Genomic DNA, 21,016 nt, shown 5'->3' with positions numbered 1-21,016 from the left:
ATTACACGTATTATCTGTGCAATATCGATATAAACAGGAAACGCACGTAAAGTAACATACCGCCATTATATGTGAAGCATCACGCGTTGTGATTTATTACCTTTAGTAAGCCAATGTCGGGCCCTTTATTACAGATGTAGCTATGGACGTAGGCCTAGGGCTAGGCTCTATCGACTATAGCTGGAAGTAATCTCGTTCTTTCACTGCACATGATCACTTGATATGCCAAGGAATATTGTTACACGATCAGCATTGACTCGACTGTACCAGAGCTTGCTCAACGCAGAATTCTGAATTCACGATGTAAGTAATTAATGTAGAGTTCCTGATCTCGGGCCTGATCTATCATAGTTGCATCATACTTCTTGCGATCTGTGTATGATTATCATGTAGTTTTTTACTGTTGTACCAGCAGATCAGCTAGCAACACTTCCAAGGTGTGAGACTGTGTGATACAAGAAATACTTGTGTGTCTAAATTGGGAGTGTATCGAGGTACAATATTACATATATGCAGTATTATCCTGAATGAGATTAAGAGTGTATTGTATTACGTTATCATTATTATCATTGAAGCTTATGGAGCTTATTTTGATTTACTGCAGAAGCAAAATGTCTATTAATGATCATAATGGTTTTCAGAAAAAAAATCTGTTGCACATACTTGTCTGTTATGATGTATAACTCACCATTGACAACTGTGATAAAAAGGAACAAAGCATCATTTGCGAATCTGCTTAGTTCAAAAAAATTTCCCCATTTCTTTCTTTACCATTAGACATTGGACCTGTATCAAGAAAAATGGCCTCTGCAACGCAACACTTGCTGAGTGATGTGACAGAGAGTTTACAATGTCCAATCTGCAAGGATATCCTCACAAGACCTAAGCTTCTGCCTTGCTCCCACACATTCTGCGAAGACTGTTTAATCCAACTGCACTCCATTCAATCACTTGGAGATCGAATAACATGTGCGGTGTGTCGCTCTGTTGCTCATCTGTCTGACAACACTGTTTCCAACTTTCCAACCAATCAAATAGTTCACAGCCTTGCAGAAGATTTCAAGGAAAGATCGGACCGGAAGTGTACAACAGATACAACAGATGGTAATCCCTCTGACCAGTGGTGCACTCTATGTCACCCTGATTGGCGCAACTTTGCGACACTCTACTGTCAGCATTGCTCAGAATTCCTGTGCAGTTCTTGTCTTGACCAGCACAAGAGGTTTAGACAGAATGCATTTCATGAGCTTGTTAGTGCAAGTGAGATTGCATCTGGGGAAATCAGAAAACAGCTTGCATGTCTGACGCATCCTCAAGAATTGCAGCAGTTTGTGTGTATCACATGTCTTGTTCACATCTGCTGTAGATGCCTAGAAATGGGACATCAACCTGATAAACATGAGGTGATTGGAATTGCAGAATATGAAGAAAGCCACAAAGCAGCAGTTGAACTCTTGCAGGAAAAAATAGAACAGAAGACTGCAGTGATTCAGAGCCACTCTTCCTTTGTGCAGGAGCAGATTAGCGCGGTACAAAATACAATCGGACAACAAAAGCAAGAAATCGAAAAAGCATGTGAGGATGCGTTCGAGCGAATCCGACGAAGGAAACAACAGCTCCTTGAAGAGTGTAACCTCTATGAGAGATCACTCATCCAAGACCTGGAAAACATTATCGAGTGTCATAATGGATTCCTTGAGGACTTGACAGCAAAGGCTTCTGTAGTTACAGAAGAGTCCACTGTGCAATGTGAGGACCAGTCGTTAACCGAGCGGGCAGCAAGGGTTGATGAACTTGAAGCTGTTGTGAATGGTGACCCTGATGCATCTCTTCCTGAAGCTATCGCTCGCCGGGCTGAATTCTTGACCTTCCAACAAGCTGCTGAGTCCGATGGTCTGAATCTTGGAAGCGTTCATGTCAAGGAGTGGGAACTTCAAGAAACAGTTAGTTTTGATGGAGGTTTGGCCTGTTCCACTGCGACGCCTGACGGCCAGTTGGCTATTGCAACTCGGGATGGACACATCAAGTTCTTCTCAACTGAGGGACAAATGCTTCAGACTCAAGCCATGGATGGTGTTCGCGGATTGGGCTACTTGATGGATGGCAGTTGCATTGTCCGCCAGATGAATAACAAAGTCACACGATACTCCTTACAGTGGGAGGAACTCGATGGGCAATTTGAAACGCTGAGCAGAGATGAAAATGGAATTGGTCGGATCTCGGTAGACAACCTTGATCACATCTATGTTGACTACAGGAAGAGCAGGATTATACAGGTGTTCTCTCCAGAAGGTGTGAAGGTGAAGGAGATACCATGTGATGGGTATGAACCATGGAGCATATCAGTGATTAGGTTTGGCAGTGAACTCTTGGCTCTGACTCACAGCAACTCGATTAGCATCATTGATGAAGAGGGTGAAAAGAGACATACTCTCACCAAGGAAGTAGGTACCCATATCCACCCTTCTGTGTGCAAAGATGGAACCATACTCCTGGCCTTCATGAACCACAGCAAGGCATCCCTGACTATTGAACAGTATACAAATGAGCTGGAGTACATCCAGACACTTGTTGCTGATCAGAAAATGGAGTTAACAGATGACAAATGGTGTTTCTTGCAAGAAGTTACCGGTGGGAAGGTTGTTCTTTGCACATCAGAGAAACTCTATTTTTATAGCAAACTTACCTAACTGCATATTCATTCTAATGAGGATGATCAATATCTAGGCCACTTTTCATAGCAAGCTTCATTATTTAGTTTGATTGGTATTTTTGTTTGTATTATGTCAGGATATGCTAAGGGGAATATTGGGTCTCAAGTAATTTTCTTTGTGAAATTGACTTTTTCTTTTAAAAGCAGCTCGCAATTTTTCTAAATTCTGTATATATCTCATTGATGGGCCTATCCATGGTGGATAGCAAGCTAAGGGATGGAGAAATTTTGATGCTCCTTTTATTTTATTTGTTGCAGAGGATATACACATCTGTGAAATTTAGACACTTCTTTCGCTTGTCATTTATCTGATGACGCTGTTTTTCTTTATCACAAAAACAATTATTCCTTTACTTGTGTAAGAAACCCACTTTGGTGTGGCTTTGATTATAGTCATTTAAAGGGCAAGTCCTTCCTAGCCATAAGTTCATTTGAATGAAGGAACTAAAAAAAATAAAACTAGCATAACGCTGAAAGTTTCATCAAATTGCATGTGAAAGAAGAAATTTATGACGCTTTAATATTTTGCATCATTCCATACAACAGTTATTTGCCTATCCCAGTCGGTATGCAAATGAGAGAAGCGATTATTATGCCAAATGCAAAATATCTTATTTTCCCCTCTTAATAATGTTTAACAAGGTTTGATTTTTCATGACAATGTTTGGTTGCCTTTGTAACCTGTTGCAATCCATAAAGATGATTCCTTGTTAAATCTGCAGAAAATTAAATGTTCTATATTCGATGTAATAACATAAACAAGTGGAACACCTCTGGCAGTCTCGCCTGCATTACGCAATTTGATATAGCAGCAGTGTTTCCTTTGAAAACAGCTAATGAATAATAATTCACAGAAGAAAACACTAATATGATAATAAAATATTATGTCCATTGACCCAAAATTATCTTTGACCATGATCATGTGACATAAGACATGTGCAAAAACAATCATTCATACATGTACATGTACTTGATTACCCTTATGTCGATGTTTCATGAGCTAGATCAATAAACCGTTATGATGCCAATTCAACACCAACACGGCCAGAGTTCATTGACCTTTAAATAACCTTTGATCTTGGCCATGTTCCTGACATGCACACAGGGTATTCAGGGATACATTGCTGCTCTTATATCCAAGTTTCATGAACTAGATCCATTAATAGACTTTTAAAGTTATGATGACAATTCCACAAATACCCCCAACATTACCAAAGTTTGTGGACCCTAAATCACCTTTGACCTTGGTCATGTGACCTGAAACTAGCACAGGATGATCAAGGATACTTGATTGCTCTTATGTCCAAGTTTCATGAAGTAGATCCATAAACTTTTAAAGTTATGATGATAATTCCTAAAAAACCCAAACATTACCAAAGTTTGTTGACCCTAAGTGACCTTTGACCTTGATCATGTGACTTGAAACTCGCACATGATATTTAGGGATACATGGTTGCTCTTATGTTCAAGTTTCATGAACTAGATCCATAAACTTTTAAAGTTATGATGACAATTCCTCAAATAACCCCAACATGGCCAAAGTTCGTTGACCCTAAATGACCTTTGACCTTGGTCATGTGACCTGAAACTCTGGCAGGATCTTCAGTGATATACTATTACCCTTATGTCTAAGTTTTATGAACTAGGTTCATGTACTTACTAAGTTATGACAACATATAAAAAACTTAACCTTGGTTAAGATTTTGATATTGATTCCCCCAATATGGTCTAAGTTCATTGACCCTAAATGACGTTTGACCTTGATCATGTGACCTAAAACTCAGGCAGGATGTTCAGTAATACTTGATTACCCTATGTCCAAGTTTCATGAACTAGGTCCATATACTTACTAAGTTATAATGACATTTCAAAAACTTAAAGGAGAATGAAACTCTTGGAGCAAGTTAGCTTTTGTGAAAGCAGAAAAATCAAAGAATAAGATCAACAAAACTTTGAGAAAAATAGGACTAGCAATAAAAGAGTTATGAGCATTTGAATGTCGAGATCACTAATGCTATGGAGATCCTCCCATTGGCAATGCGACCAAGATCTGTGATGTCACACACGTACAACTCTCCCATTTGGACACTGAAAATATACCCCAAAACATCTCTTTTTGCTCATTCTAATCATAATGACAAACGATTCATCAATGATATAATGTTGTGAAACCTCTGTACTTGTCATCTCATAAAGAGAACACCTCACCTTGTGATAGACTCTATAAAAGTGAGAATATAAGTGAAATAAGTACTAAAGTAATGAGGGAGTTGTACGTGTGTGATATCACAGATCTTGGTCGCATTGCCGTTGGAGGATCTACATGGCACTAGTGATCTCAATATTCGAATGCTCATAACTTTCTTATTATTCATTCAATCTTCCTCAAACTTTCAACAATATGTTTCTTTGATTTTTCTCTTTGATATGGATTCAGCTGGTTTCAAGGGTTTCATTCTCCTTTAACCTTGGTTATGATTTCAATGATGACGCCGCCGTCGCCACCGTCGGAAAAGCGGCGCCTATAGTCTCGCTCTGCTATGCAGGCAAGACAAAAAAACTGATTCTATATTTTTTGTCTGTCTTTTCTGTTTAAAATATTGAAAGTAGTGTTATAGTTGCCAAGTTAGGGACACATCGCACGGTGGTAACGAGAACTTGGCCAATTTATTCATGTATACACATTTGTTCAAATATTTTTCATGCTCGTACTTTGGATATAAAGGTCCATAGTACATACCATGTAAACATGCCTATTTGAGCGCCAGATGCCAGTAATTTTATCTGACGTTGAAATTCTTTTTTTTTTTTTTTTTTTTTTTTTTTTTGGGGGGGGGGGGCTTGTTAAAAGCTTATTTGCTAGTATAAAATGAGATAACAAACCGTTGCATGTTAATATGTACTTCCATAATATCTTTTGAGGCCTTTATCAATTTCAAGCTCTAAGCTTAAGATGAAGGTCTCCCACATTTCAAAATGTATTATTGTTGATATATGTATATATATTTTTTTTTTCTGCTATTTTTTTTTAACAATAAAAAAAGAAGAAATTTATCAGGTATAAGTTTATTTCAATTAGATTGTATATTATGCATATGTTATTAATTATATCATTTGCTTATTATGTTATGCTAAGAAAAAAAATGATTACACTTGTATATGCTTTTTTTGGAATGTGGAAATGAATAAATCAAATCAAATATTTATAGTGGGGCTGTTGTATGATATGGGGGCGTCGTTGTCTAGTGGTTACGGCTCTCGTCTTTCAATCTGAGGAACATGGGTTCCATTCCCAGCCATGGCGTGTTTTCCTTCAGCAAGAAATTTACCCACTTTGTGCTGCACTTAGCCTTTATGAAAAGCGCTTTATAAATCGAGCCATAATTATTATATTATTATATCATTGTTTCATATAAGCAAATGATGTTTGATAATGTTGATAGCACTATAGAATATTTACATTCAAATTCATTTATTTTCATTTCCAACGGAACGAAATAAAATTGTATTAATTACGACATTTTCATATGATATAATTATACGAAAAAATGTGAATTGAGATATGTATATGATATTTTTTCACGAGTATGCAAAAGAATATGTAAGCGCAAGGTATTATAATGTACATATTACAATGATTAAAACCAACTTAGAAACTTAGAAATACATGTCAGATAAAATATAACATCTGTAATAAACGGTATGAAGAAGATGTGGTTATTGAAACATTGATCAAGGTATGTCGGCTTTTCAACATGAAATAAAAGACTCACTAATGACCTGAAATATCTTAATATTTGTTTGCTTAGATTAATTTGTTTTGTGTAAATGTCATTCAAATGAATTTACACAACACAAAGAGAGGCGTTTGATAAGAGAGATATATTAAGAGAACTTTGAGAGAGAGTGAATGAGAGAGAGGGAGGGGGGAGGGGTTCGAACCAATAAGAGAGGGAGATGGAAAAAAAAGAGTATGCGAATATTATTGACTATTGGTTTTGGTTCAAAATCCAATGAATGGTTTTCTCTTTTAAAGTAAGAACAAGAATGAAAGAAGAGAGAAATAGAACGTAGGCAGAAAGATGACGAACAATCGTGTCCAAAGCCTCGCCTAAACTCCAAGCAAGGATAGATTTTAAAGAACATGACCAACCCAACAAAAAGTTGATTGAATAAAAAGTTTCGCTTAATTTACCAAAACAGCCAAGTATTAAAATATTAAAGTATTGTATAATTCAATCAATGAAAAAAAAGGAGTAAGGGTCATCATGGACTCTCTCATTTAAATATCAATGAGTTGGGAATATAACTGTTTTGTGAAAAGTGAGCGAAACTTAAAAATATCTTAATCTTATTGAACATCCGATTTTGATGAAATTTTCAGCTTAATGCTTGTTTGAATTTTTTCTCAATAATTGATCCAAATCAAACAGTTTTCTGGGGAAGACTTGAGCTTTAATAAATCATAAATAGGAGGGTTCATAAAGCACAAAATGGACAAATCTGTAGGTTTCCGTCCGTTTAATCACTAAGTATTCCTAATGATAAATCTCTGTGCAAATCATTTAAATATATATGTGGAAAACAAGAAAACTTTCTCCATGCACACGCTTGTAATCACAGGGCGGTCCGCATAAAATGGCGTCATAGAATCTTATTCCGAAGCCCAATGAAGCCAATTTTCAATGTTCTCAATTTAGCTGTTATAACGCAAAAAAATCAGCTAGAAAGAAATTTAAGTACATGAAACCGGCATAATTGTTTCCTTTCCATTAGCATAACTATGATATATAAGTTAATTATTCGCTTACAATAAGGTCTTAAAGAGCTCAAATCACATATTTATTCAAAGTAAATACTGAGTGATTGCCTGTGATTGTATGAAACTGGTACGAAATACTGGATTTTTGTTTGGAGTACCGTCTGCGGATTAAGGAACACTGGGGCAATAAATTCATCATATGATTGATCATCTGTTTTTTTCAAGTGGTGAGACACGGTAAGGTTTATCGTTAGGGAACTGATAGTGAGGGTAGTGAGGTGCCTGCCAGTTGTCGTCCTTTCTGGGATGCCTATAAAATCGTCCAAATACTTTTCTACAATATTCTGTGACACTGGGTGAGTAAATTATTTATTTCATTGATTTAGACCGAGTTTCGAAGATATCCAGATTCACGGATGAATCACATTTTTTCAGTGCACAACTAGATTGCACTTGCTAGATCATGATGTATTTTACACGTGGGAACAATAATTATGTGGGCATATAACCACAAGTTTTGGCCATGTTTATCTAATTTATGAAAGTCATACCAACCTTTTAATTGGGGAAGGGGGCGTCGCTGTCTTCTCTACGTATAGTGCATCTGCGTTCAGAAAAAGCGACGGTATTTGCCACTTCCCAACCACATGGCTCCGACAACGAGATGGGTTTTTATTTTCATCGCCGCTGGTCGGCAAACGCATGCCTTCAGGGGTGCAAATTTACATTCTTTGGTTAGGTGAAAACGGTTCCTTATATATTTACCAGGCTGTATATTTTCGATGAAAAATATAATTAGGGATAATGGGTATTAAAAATGATTTGGACGCCAAATGGATTATGCTGTTAAGAGTTGAATGGTTCAGTTTATAGAGTGGTGGTCTCGCAATTCGGGTTCCAACCTCAGTCCGTGTGCAGATGCCCTTTGGTAAGGTATTTATTCACATTTATTACTAACAGCATAATTGACCCTACCAACATGACCAAAGGTTTCACATTATCAAATATCCCATATTTGCTCATATAATTTTATAATGTTGACGAAAGATCACGAGAAGAGATCATAATTATCTTTCGATTTTCTAAAAGTATTCCACTTGGAGAAAATTTAAGAATGAGACGCTGAATTTAATTATCTCTTTTGAATTCTAGATTCTGATGCAAAAGATGGCTTCATCGAAAAAACTATCAGATAGTCTAGAATGTCCAATCTGCCATGAGTTACTCTGCAATCCTAAACTTCTGCCTTGTTCACATTCTTTTTGCGAAAGATGTTTGGCCGAACTTCACTCTTTTCATCAAACCGATTCTGAATTGACTTGTCCTGTGTGTCGCCAAGATGCAAATGTTATTGGAAATGATGTGTGTAACTTTCCGACAAATCTAATTGTCAAGTCCCTCGTCGAAGATTTCAAAAGGAGATCAGATGCTAAGGCTGAACGTATCAAAGGGAGTGGAACAACCGCCATTCAAACTTGCACGGTCTGTGATGGTGACGATCAAGACATTGCAACCTACTACTGCCAGAACTGTTCAGAGTTCCTTTGCGAAGATTGCTTGCAATACCACAATAGATACAAGCGGAATGCATGCCATGAGACGGTGAACGTAAGAGATATTGAGGCGGGAATTGTCAAAAAGAAATTCCCGTGCCCTGAACATCCACATGAACTGCAGCAGTTCGTGTGCACTACATGTCTGGTTCGGATCTGTTGCAGATGTCGGGAGGTCGAGCACAAGGAAGACGGACATGAAGTCCTCGAGATTACTGGGTATGAAGAAATTCAACAAAAGACAATAGATTGTCTTTTACTGAAAATAGAACAAACCTCTGTTGATATTCAAAATAACTTATCTTTTATGAATGAGAAATTCCGAAAAGTGAAAAATATTGTGTCGCAACGACGACAGAAAATTATTAGTAGTTACGAAACCGCAGAAGAGCAATTACGAAGAAAGAGAGATGAATTATTCGAAGAATGCAATACGTATGACAAAACACTCTGTCAGGAGTTGGAAGATATAATTGGGAGCCATTGTGGCATCCAAGAGACGTTTACGAACAAGGTTACACTTGTAACCGAGGGTCTAACAAGCCTACACCAGCAAGACATATCACTATCTAAACATGCAACGCAAGTTGAAGGTCTTGAAATTATTCTGGAAGAAGCCGTCCCCTTACTTCTCTCCAAGTCATCACACGTAGCACATCGTGCAGAGTCTCTCACTTTTCGTCCGGTTTTTCCTATCGGGTCAGTTGTAGGTACGTTCCATCGAGAGGAATTGTTCTTTGAAGATGAACAAGACGACAGCGATGGGGGAGGGGGGTTGGAGGTTATCCGCGAGGGTGGAGGAACAAACTGCTCGAATCAGACAGATAAACTTAAAGCATCTTGTGTAACTATGGCTATGCATGAACAAAGCAAAAATGCTTCTGATGGGTCTTTGCCAGGAAGTAAGAAGGCTCCGTTGCGTTCTTTCATCGCACGTCTTCCAACAAGAGGAAAACGCAAGACTAGGATTCGAGACCAGCCGCTGAATTGAGTCTGTAGTTCTCAGAAGGCACTTGAATACAATAGGGACTTCCCAATTCGCACGTTAATAGAGCATATGCAATACTGCCCGTCCACTGGATGTTATGGGAGGGGGTGAAAATACACATTATTTTCACGAACAGTTGATATGTCATGCAAAGCTGGCCATGCTCTGTGCAATGTGAGTGTGCCATCGTCAGCTATTTTGTGTAATGACCAGGCCGTGCAAAACTTATTTGACGAAATAGTTACGTGAAGCCTTAAAATGTCATAACTTTCTTTTTATGCATCCGACTTTGCCTGTTGTTCTTGACGTTTGTTTGATTTTCTTTGCATATGGAAATCCACTTGCGTTAGAGAAATTGACTTTTAAAACCACCTCTAACTATGCATTTTTCATTACTTCAAATAATGGGCCCTATTTCTTTTAAAAGTATTTTAAGTGCTATCATTAATATAGGCCTAGCTCATCTTTACCAATCAAAAGGCGTGTAAGAAAGTAGGAATGTGTTAAGTTACTTAAGATGAGACACACAATCTCTCATACCAACACAACTACACTCCAGTGAGCTCACACACAATTCGACATGTTCACACAAGCACCCCCCTCCGACAGGCACACACACAAACACATATATCCCCATCCATACTGCAAAGCGGGATAATTATATATATATATATATATATATATATATATATAAGCGTGGACACACACTTCCATATACAACTGTTATCCTGGGACGTCCGTGTATGTTTATGATTATTCACCGGTAACCGGGGACATAGGTGTACATACAAAGTTTTTTTTTTAACAAGTGCACACCTAGTTACCAATAATGCATTTAACATTTCCATTTATTTGAAGGCAGGAAACGTCCCCGGTGGGATAGACACACACCACCCCTACACATTTACACTAAGTAAAATATGTTCAACTTTGCACCATTAAAGGTGCAGACCAGATATCACGCTGGGTGCACCTTTAATGAGCAACTTTGTACCTTTTTGGAAAGGTGCAACTTTTCACCTCTCTGAAAGGTGCAAAGTTGAACATATAAGGTGCAGAATTGGACCCCAAATGTTCTTATTTGCACCTTCAAGAGAAGTACAAAGTTATACCTTTTCCAAAAAGATACAAAGTTGCACCGTAATGGTGCGCCCAGTTTGACATCTAATCTGCACGTTTAAACGTTGATCCAACATGTCCAACTTGCCTCGGTTTTTCTATCAGGATGTCACCGTGCCTGGCCGTCCACTTTATCTGTTTGGCCGATTTTTCAGGTGTTTAGGGAGTTCTTCTGCAATGCACATAATCAGACTCAGTGAATTCTGACTCTACCTTTAAGTCAGCAGTAATTAATTGGCACAAACAGGAAAGAAATTGTGGATCGTGTGTATGGGATACCAAACCTATGATTGCAACGTTTGGTTCCCCGTATTTATTGAAAAGGCAAGTCCACCCCTGCCAAAAGTTTTATTTGAATGAAAAAAAAATCATTCTAAAATAACGCTGAAAGTTTCATCATATTGGATCTGTAGTAAGAAATTTATGACGTGTCTATCCTGGTCGGTATGCAAATGAGGAAACCGATGACGTCACCCACCATTTCTTTTTTATTTCATTTTGCGAAATGAAAAATATCTTATTTTTTCTTTTTAATGATTATGTGGAACAAGGTTTGATTTCCTCTGACAATGTGAGATTGCCTCTGTTTTTACCTTTGTGCCATCCATAAAGATGCGTCCTTATTGTCAAATCTGCAAAAAAAAAAATACTCTATATTTGACGTCCTAACATACAAAAGAATCATATTCTCTATTTGTTTGTTGTTTTTATTTTCTTTTTTAATTGTTTAAAATAACTTCTTTCAATACGGTTTTTATTCCCCTTGAAAAAAAAATCATGTATTATAATTTCCTTGTTTCCCACAACAGTGGGCACACAAGGTGGTAATGAGGACGCAGCTTGCTTTTTGGCTAATTCTGTATGTATACTTAATCAAATATGCTCAAATACTCGTACTTTGGATATAGAGGTCCACAGTTTATACCCTTTATTGGTTTCATGTAAACATGCATATTTGAGTGCCAGAAACCAGTAATCGTACCTAGAGTTACAGTTCTTTGAAGTTTCGATTTATCATGGCTTGTTCAAAGCTTATTTGCTATTACATGAGATAACAAACCATTTCATGTCAATACATGTACTGCCATATCTGTGATATTAATAGCTGGGCTTTTGTAAGATTGTGTTTCATAGATCGTGATAATTGATAGCAGTATAGATTACATTTATTATAAAAACTCAAATTCGATTATTTTAATTTCCAATAGAACAAAAATAAATGTTAGCAATTACAATGACATTTCCATATAATACAATTGTGCACAAAATATATAAATCGAATTATGTATATAACATATTTATCACGAGTAAACAAAAAACTATGAATTTTTTTTATCTATGTACGTATTGAAATGATTTAAACCAACTTAGACACTTATAATTCTATATAAGATGAATTATAAAATCTGTAATAAAATGTATGACCAAGATGTGATATTGAAACACATTGACGATGAATCCATTGTAGTAAGCTGAAATCTTTTAATATTAGTTTACTTGAATTCATTTGTTTTGTGTAAATGTCATCCAAAAGAATTTACACAACACGCAGAGAGGCATTTGATAAGAGATATCTTATATTTAGAGAATTTTTAGAATGAGTGAATGAGAGAGGGGGTTAGAGCCAATAAGAAATGGTTAGAGCCAATAAGAGAGGGAGATACAGTAACAAGTATGGATTTTAATAATTTATAAATGATATAATTGTACATTCATATTGCACAATTTCTATACGGATATACTCATCTACGCATTACAATTGGAAATGGGTCCCTAGAATAATAAAATGGACAAAGTACATTGCACCCCTGAATCTGCTTTCATAGACATGCTCATGATTTTCCCTGAAATTATGTATGAAATGTATGAGAAATCTGGGCGACGCTGAAGGGGGAGGGGTATGAATATCTAGTAAAAAAGGGAGAAGAGGAAAGAAAAAAGAGAATTAAAAAAAATAATGAAGGAAGATATGGGTCGTTAAACTCTATACTCTAGTACCTCTTCTTTTGAACTGAGAAATAAGATTAAAAATTTCTGGGCGATGTCACTGCGGAAGCGTGCCCCTTAATATAACTTAGATTAGTACCTGGATGTTGGAGAGGATGTCCTTCGGGGAAAACCCAGAACACAACACTCATGCCTTGCGTACTGAAGGCCCACTCGCTCAATTATTGAAACAGCAAGTTTTGTATGTGCTAGTCTTTGCGTGGAGACGCACTTGTTGATCAAAGTTTCAATCAGGGTTTGTGCCTGCAGACTACGTACAAATGGTTACGTGATTGTTGTGTTTGTTTAGGTTTTTTTTTTTTTTGCATTGTCAGCCCCCGTTTTATTTCAGCGGCCCTTGTTTTTTATATCAACTCAGTGTGCATTTATTCTAGTATATCTGGAACAAGAACAACAAATTTCTTTACCTGGGCCCAGTCTTGCAAAGACTTACAATTGATCCAATCAATCATAACTCTATGGAAATCCATCAGTGTCATAATTTTTGTCTACTGGAAATTTGCACAATGTCCTTCGTAAACAAAGAGAAGCACAGTGAATTTTAAAGAAAACAATGTATGAATATACATCATAGTTTTAACAAATATTTTGAACAAACATGCATAATAGATGTTGACGTTGCTGGCCGTCCATAGTTGTGATTGATTGGATCAATCATAACTCTTTGTAAGACTGGGACCCTGACCCTCATGTACAACCCCCACAGAAGGCACATGCATATGCTCCTACTAATCTGTACGCCAGAAATGCTTGATGGACACAGAAGTCGTCGCTTTCTATGCTGATTTTCAGAGCATAGCTTTACACTTTCGAAGACTCACTCTTCGCCTTTTACACACGCATCTTAACCCTCATTTGACCAGATTCTCAATCGATTGAAATGGCGCCCTTTGTCTTAAAATCGGATTAATTTGTTAGTCAAATGAGTATTTCTGCATCTAAGAGAGTGTGCTTGACCACGTCAAGAGTTCATTACAGGACAAATCCTGGTTTCTCTACCTAGGGCCCGTTTCATGAACACTTCCGGCAATTCTTCCATTATCATGATTATCCTATCCTCATAAAAAATGGATATCAGGGTCCCGTCTTACAAAGAGTTACGATTGATCCAATCAATCATAACTCTATGGAAATCCATCAGTGCCATAATTTTTTTCAACAGGAAATTTGCAAAACGTCCTTTGTAAGCAAAGGAGAACACACCAAATTGTCAAGAAATCAATGAATTTATGGATATACATTCATATCTGGGGAAAAATATGAACAAACATGCATTTCATATGTTGACTTTCCTGGCTTTCCATAGTTGCGATTGATCGGATCAATCGCAAATTTTTGTGAGACGGGCCCATGAATTGTGATTGGCTGCTGAGCCCTGTTACCATTATACATGTAGTTGTCATAAATAGCAAAGTTAGCATAATTGTATTTTTTATGAAACGGGCCCCTGAACTAATTTTGATTTCCATAAAATCAATATGTTTTCGTCATCGTTCACCTAGGGAAATAATGAATACGATTGGCATGCACGTTGTGTAACAAATCTATAAGTGCTCGATACTACTACTACTACTACAGTCCAACTAATGAAACAGAGCCCATGCAGACATATCAACGCTTATAAGTTATTTGTTATGGTATGATATCATCGGTCGGTTTCAAGTCGGTTTCGTTGGTGTCAGTTGAATATATACCGAAGAAATGATTCACCAGAGAAGTTTACTTCAATATTTGATTAATACTTTATCATACTTGTTACACACGATGCGAGTATTCACTGGAATATGTATCCTTGATGATTTAAAATATCGCTGTAGAAAACAGCATATTACATATTCATCTTAAGTTTAATCTTAATATTTTACAAAATAATCTATTCTATGTCGATATTTTTTTTTGTTCACAACTTTCATTATGGATATAACAAAGCTTAGACCAAAGAAAAAAAAATATTGTTAAAGTTGGCATATCTGATCGATACTTTAAAAATTAGTGGAAATTGCCCCCTTTTCCCCAACCCTTTCTCTCCATTCTCCCTGTCTCTTATATCCCTCCCTTTTTTCACACATTGCCTCACTCTGTCTCCCTCTCCCTCCCTCTCTTCGCCCGTCTCTGTCTCTCCCTCCCTCCTTCCGTCTCTGTCTCTTTATATATCTCTCCATGTTTCTCCTAATGAGATTTTGGGGGAATTTAGAGTTCAAATTCCTTCAATTTTTGTTTATTTTGAGTAATGACCTTGTTCAAATACTAGATCGATTAAGTTCATTGTTTTTATCGGTTTTTGTTCTTTTTAAGGGCTAAGATAATGCTTGTTTAAACAATCATTGAAAAAATATAATTTCCAAAAGGAGCTTAATCAAATTTTATGATAATTAAAAAACTATGAGAGGACGATTTCACCGTCTCCTTAGTGTCTTAGGAAACATACATACATACATGAGAGTGGGACGGCCAAATAATACTATATGCCTACTGTATAACAATTTATAAGTTGTCCTTCAAATCTGAATAGAAAAGGTACATTTTTTTTAGATTATTCAATTCAAACTATGTATGCCATAACCTGTTTTCACATGCACATTTACAAGTTTTTCACAATTGTTTTTCACAATTAGCACGAGCAAGAAATGAAAAACGGTTACTCAAGAATTAAAAAAGTACCAGTTATCATTAGTTACATTCGATAAAATGTATCATATATAATTATTTACTTTATCTATTCATGGGACCACAGGTTATATTTTTCCTAGGAATAATATAAGTGTGGTTATGACATTTTACTATGTGGACGATTTGGACGAGAACGTCATGATTACGCCGTATATAGAGGAATGACGTTCCGCGTCGTATTCTTATTTGCTTGTTTTATATCTGTGAACATCCTCTTGCATTCACCTGAAGTACCAATTGTGGATTTATCGCCTTTTGGAATCAACTATTGATATTGTTACTGATATGAAATTATGGTATTTCATACGCTACGATATAAAACGATGGGGAAGTTTGGAACACGGAACTAATTAAGTGATACATCGTTCTCTCAACAGAGACCCAGTCGTATCAAGTGACACTATATGTAAGTATTGAGTACGTCTTTATTTGGTAAAAAATACAACTTTTCTTTAAGCTCAACAATTATATTTTGTATATAGTGTTGAATTTTTTATGCACTGAAATGCGTTTCCACTAATTAACCAATTAGAGTGGACCCTTATTCAGACTGGGACAAATGAACCGTCTTTCTATACATGGACCCTTTGGTATTTGTTGTGTATGCCAAGATTTCAATAGTCATGATGATGAACATGATAGAAAGGAAAAGTGTAGATTTTGTGTCCATAACTTCACAAGAGGAGAGGGTGAGGGTGGGGTGTCCACCCCGAACAACGGGTCGATTCGATTTGAATAAACAGAGAAGAATCGTATAAATTGGTTTCAAGTCCCAGTCACTTAATACAATCGACTTACGATATCGTCTGTCTCCGTATTACAATGTTCAATAGCGAGTTTTCGCAATGCAGAGGGTGCGGATTCTAGAACATAGTATATTTATTGGAAATGCCCGTCAAACCACAATGAACAGATGAGAGGTCTTTGTCAAAAACTGGTGAACCGGGACAGCAGATTCGGAACTGACAAAAAAATGCAAATATGTCGTTTTTGCAGGGTCCAGGACGACATCGCTGTTTTGATTCACCGATTTCGACAAAGACTGATTTGTCATAAAGCGCTATTGACAATAGGTTATTTACGTTCAAGAGATCGTCTGCGCCGTGTTGCGAAAACTCCCAAATTAGATACGGTGTTACACGACTGCATAATTTATTCAAGCATCGCCTTAGATAATAAACCAGCCTAAGAAAGAATAAAATGTAAACGCTTATTCTCATGCCGCAATCAGACCGACTAAACCGACACCAAATCGACCGATGGTTTGTCACTTGATATTTACTCGGTCTGGAATCTGTCTCACAAAATGTTTCTGTGGGATACCGCGTATCATCCTCAGATACGTGAGATAGATAACATTGCAGATTTATCTGGGAGATAAAAAAGATTTCAGAATGCCAGTTTCATTTCAAAGATAACATTTTGTTTTTAAAGTAAAAATAGATTGTAGAATCTCACCCGCTGACAATAATACATAAATGTTATATGAAGATTGAAGTATTCAAATTCAAGTAAATTTGGTAACTGAGAAGCTCTATACAACAAAACTAAAATCATTATAAGTTTCTATAATAAAATTGTGGAGCGTTGTGGCCAGTGGATTAGTCTTCTGACATTGAAAGAGAAGGCCGTGGGTTCGAATCCCCGCCATGGCGTGATTTCCTTCAGCAAGAAATTCATCCACATTGTGCTGCACTCTAGGTGAGGTGAATCGGGTACCTGGCAGGAATTTATTCCTTGAAATGCTACCGCGCTGTAAAAGGCTGCGGGACTAAAGCCAGGGAAATACTATCCAAGTCCTTTGGAAGCGCAAAGGGACGTTATGACATAATGTGATATGCGCTATACAAGAACTGCGTTATCATTATTATAATTGTATGGGTGTTCAATGAAGAATCAGTACAAAATAATTCGGGTGTGAGATATCATCGGGTTCGTCAGTAGTATACTTCTAATTTAAGCATAGCACTTTATTGTGCAACCAAGTAAAATTTGAAAACGTCAGAATGTTCCTATTTTGAATATAATTTATATCAGTCTGATGATTACGTGATCCTCTCTGTTTATTCAATTTAACTTGATATAGGTTGAAAATGGCATTTATTGAAGTATTTTGCAGAATTATAATATTAGTTTTAGAATAAATTAGCATACAAAGCAAGTATACTATTTTAGGGTTAATTGTTTTCTGTTTTATTGCCAAAAGGAGGAAAATAGGGGGGTCCGCTAGAAATATGGCTTGTTGATTTTTGATCCCTGAATCAAATTAGATTACGAAATCATTTACTTTATTTTGATTCCGGTTTAGATGCACAAGATGGCTTCAGCCAAGCAACTATCAGATAGTCTAGAATGCCCGATCTGCCATGATCTACTCTGCAATCCTAAAATTCTGCCATGTTCACATTCTTTTTGCACAAGTTGTTTGAACGAATTTCATTCTTATCAACAAGCTGATTTGGAGATACGTTGCCCAGTGTGTCGTCGAGGTGTAACTGTGCCGCGAAACGACGTATCCAACTTTCCGACAAATCAGATTGTCAAGTCCCTCGTCGAAGATTTCAAAAGGAGATCCGATGCTAAGGCTGAACGTATCAAAGGGAGCGGAGCAATCGCCATTCAAACTTGCACGGTTTGTCATGGTGATGATCAAGACCTAGCAACCTACTACTGCCAGAACTGTACGGAGTTCCTTTGTGAAGATTGCTTGCAACACCACGATAGATACAAGCGGAATACATACCATGAGACGGTGAAAGTTAGAGATATTGAGGCAGGAGTTGTCAAAAAGAAATTCACATGCCCTGAACATCCACAGGAACTGCAGCAGTTCGTGTGTACTACATGTCTGGTTCGGATCTGTTGCAGATGTCGGGAGGTCAAACACAAGGAAGATCGGCATGAAGTCGTCGAGATGACTGGGTATGAAGAAATTCAAGAAAAGACAATAGATTGTCTTTTACTGAAAATAGAACAAACCTCTGTTGATATTCAAAACAACATAACGTTTGTGAATAAGAAGCTCCGAAAAGTGAAAAACATTGTATCTCAACGACGACAAAAACTTATAAGTACTTACGACTCTGCAGAAGAACAATTGCGAAGAAGGAGAGATGAATTATTCGAAGAATGCAATATGTATGGCAACACACTCTGTCAGGAGTTAGAAGAAATAATTGGTAGGCATTACAACTTCCTAGATACTCTAACTGCTCAGGCTACACTTGTAACCGACGGTCTAACAAGCCTACATCAGCCAGACCAATTACTATCTAAACAGGCAAGGCAAGTTGAAGGTCTTGACATTTTTCTGGAAGAAGCTGTTCCCTCGCTTTTGTCCAAGTCATCACGCGTAGCACATCGTGCAGAGTCTCTTACTTTTTGTCCGGCTGCTACCACAAGTTTTGACTTAGGTACGTTCCATATAGAGGAATGGTTCCCAGAAGAAGACCAAGAAGACATCGGTGGTGAAGAGGGATGGGTGTTTATCCCCGTGGGTGAAGGAACGAACTGCTTAAATCAGACAGAGACAATGAATGCAACTTGTGTACCTATGGGAGAACAAAGCGAAGGGGCTTCTGTTGAGTCCTTGCCAGGAAGTAAGAAGGCTCCGTTGCGTTCTTTCTTTGCAAGTCTTTCCACAAGAATAAAACGCAGAACTAGAATTCGAGACCAGCTGCTGCAGTGAGTCTGTAGTTGGCACTTGAATAGGCCTACATTCATGACAATAGTGACTTCACAATTTGCACGTTATCAGAGCATGCGCAATACTGCCCGTCCAAGAATATTGGCGAAAGACGTTATGGGAGGGGTGGAAATACACGTCATTTCTACGAATAGTTGATATGTCAGGCAAACTTAGCAGAGTTGGTCATGCTCTGTGTGGTGTGAGTGCGCCATCATCGACTCTTAATTTTGATTAATGACCAGGAGGTGCATAACTTATTAGGGAAAATACATTAAATTTAAAAATACCATGCTTTCTTATTAGACATCCGACTGTTGTTCTTGTCGTTTGTTTGATTTTCTCTGCATATGCAAATCCACTTGCGTTAGAGTGGGCTTGACTATTAAAACCTCGTTTAATTGTTCAGGGCCATACCTAATTTTTTTTTTCAAGCCAGTATTTCTAAGTGCTAGATTTCTCGTTACCCTTGTAAAGTCGTATATCATTAACATAGGCATAGCACATCTTTACCAATCAAAATATGTGTAGGAAAGAAGAAACATAGGCTTAATTACTTATATAATAATGTGTTAAGTTACTCAAATTGAGACACACAATCTGTCATACCCATTCAACCACACTCCAGCGAGCTCACACACAATCCAACACGCACACACATGTACCCACAACTCCCTCCGACACACACACATATCCTAGCACATGCTGCAAGGCGGAATTTATACACTTCTTATGGAAACAAAAATATATATAACCGCATTCAAGCGTGGACACACTCTCCCTTATACAACATGTATCCTGGGACGTCCGTGTATGTTTATGACAATTCACCGGTAACCGGGGACATAGGTGTACATACAAATTTGGGCCCATTTTCTAAAGTAAAGCGCCATCTGCATTCGATATGAGAGGCTATAAAACGGAGACCGTCCCCGTTTTCGTAAAAGTCCCCGGTGTGACAGTCACATATCATCCCTACACATACACATAATTGTACAAAGAGCAGCATTTTTCATTGTGTTGCTCACCATACTCACTAGAGTTTGCATGACCCTATTAATTATTGCATCTAATTGCATATACAAAGACACGGATTATCTTTCTGACCAATTATTATGTGGTACCATTATGTACTGGTGACATAGCATGAATATAAGTCCCCAGAATTAAAAAAAAAAGACGGTTTACCATTGAAGGTTGTCTTTAAAAAAATATATATATCAGGAAAGTGTCGCTCCACGGATATTAATGCTGGAAATCAGATAGACTGCTAATTGGAATTTTGTAACGTGAACAAGGAAATGCAACAGTCGGGCCACAAATTTTCAAGTAGTTTGCATTCGGGGTGTATGATAACTGTCGTTGGGCTATTGTACTTTTTTCCTTCTGGTCGCGTCTGTTTATAAATCTACGGCGGGAACCGGAGACAAGAGGGAAATTGGATTTATTTAAAAAGCAGACGACGATAGCAGTACTCAAACGCATTTTTAGATAATCGATCACGGTCATTTTATATGCG

The 21,016-nt window shown here is 37.3% G+C and overlaps 3 protein-coding genes across 3 annotated transcripts; all 3 read left to right on the top strand.

Moving 5' to 3' along the window:
* Positions 1-4,433, top strand: LOC129273678 (E3 ubiquitin-protein ligase Midline-1-like). The gene is made up of 2 exons (XM_054910745.2): positions 1-303; positions 778-4,433. Exon 2 carries the CDS (start codon positions 801-803, stop codon positions 2,688-2,690), a length of 1,890 nt encoding a protein of 629 aa, XP_054766720.2. The 5' UTR covers positions 1-303; positions 778-800; the 3' UTR covers positions 2,691-4,433.
* A 4,200-nt stretch (positions 4,434-8,633) lies between these two features.
* On the top strand, positions 8,634-10,019 carry LOC129283173 (E3 ubiquitin-protein ligase TRIM56-like). Its single transcript, XM_054919012.2, has one exon. The coding sequence runs from the start codon at positions 8,634-8,636 to the stop codon at positions 10,017-10,019; it is 1,386 nt and encodes a 461-aa protein (XP_054774987.2).
* An 8,101-nt stretch (positions 10,020-18,120) lies between these two features.
* Positions 18,121-19,500, top strand: LOC129283185 (E3 ubiquitin-protein ligase TRIM45-like). The gene has a single exon (XM_054919023.2). It carries the CDS (start codon positions 18,121-18,123, stop codon positions 19,498-19,500), a length of 1,380 nt encoding a protein of 459 aa, XP_054774998.2.
* Positions 19,501-21,016: the final 1,516 nt, after the last annotated feature.

The sequence above is a fragment of the Lytechinus pictus genome, chromosome 2 (assembly GCF_037042905.1).
Source record: "Lytechinus pictus isolate F3 Inbred chromosome 2, Lp3.0, whole genome shotgun sequence".
Taxonomy (NCBI): Eukaryota; Metazoa; Echinodermata; class Echinoidea; order Temnopleuroida; family Toxopneustidae; genus Lytechinus; species Lytechinus pictus.
This window is presented reverse-complemented; position numbering and strand designations above follow the sequence as displayed.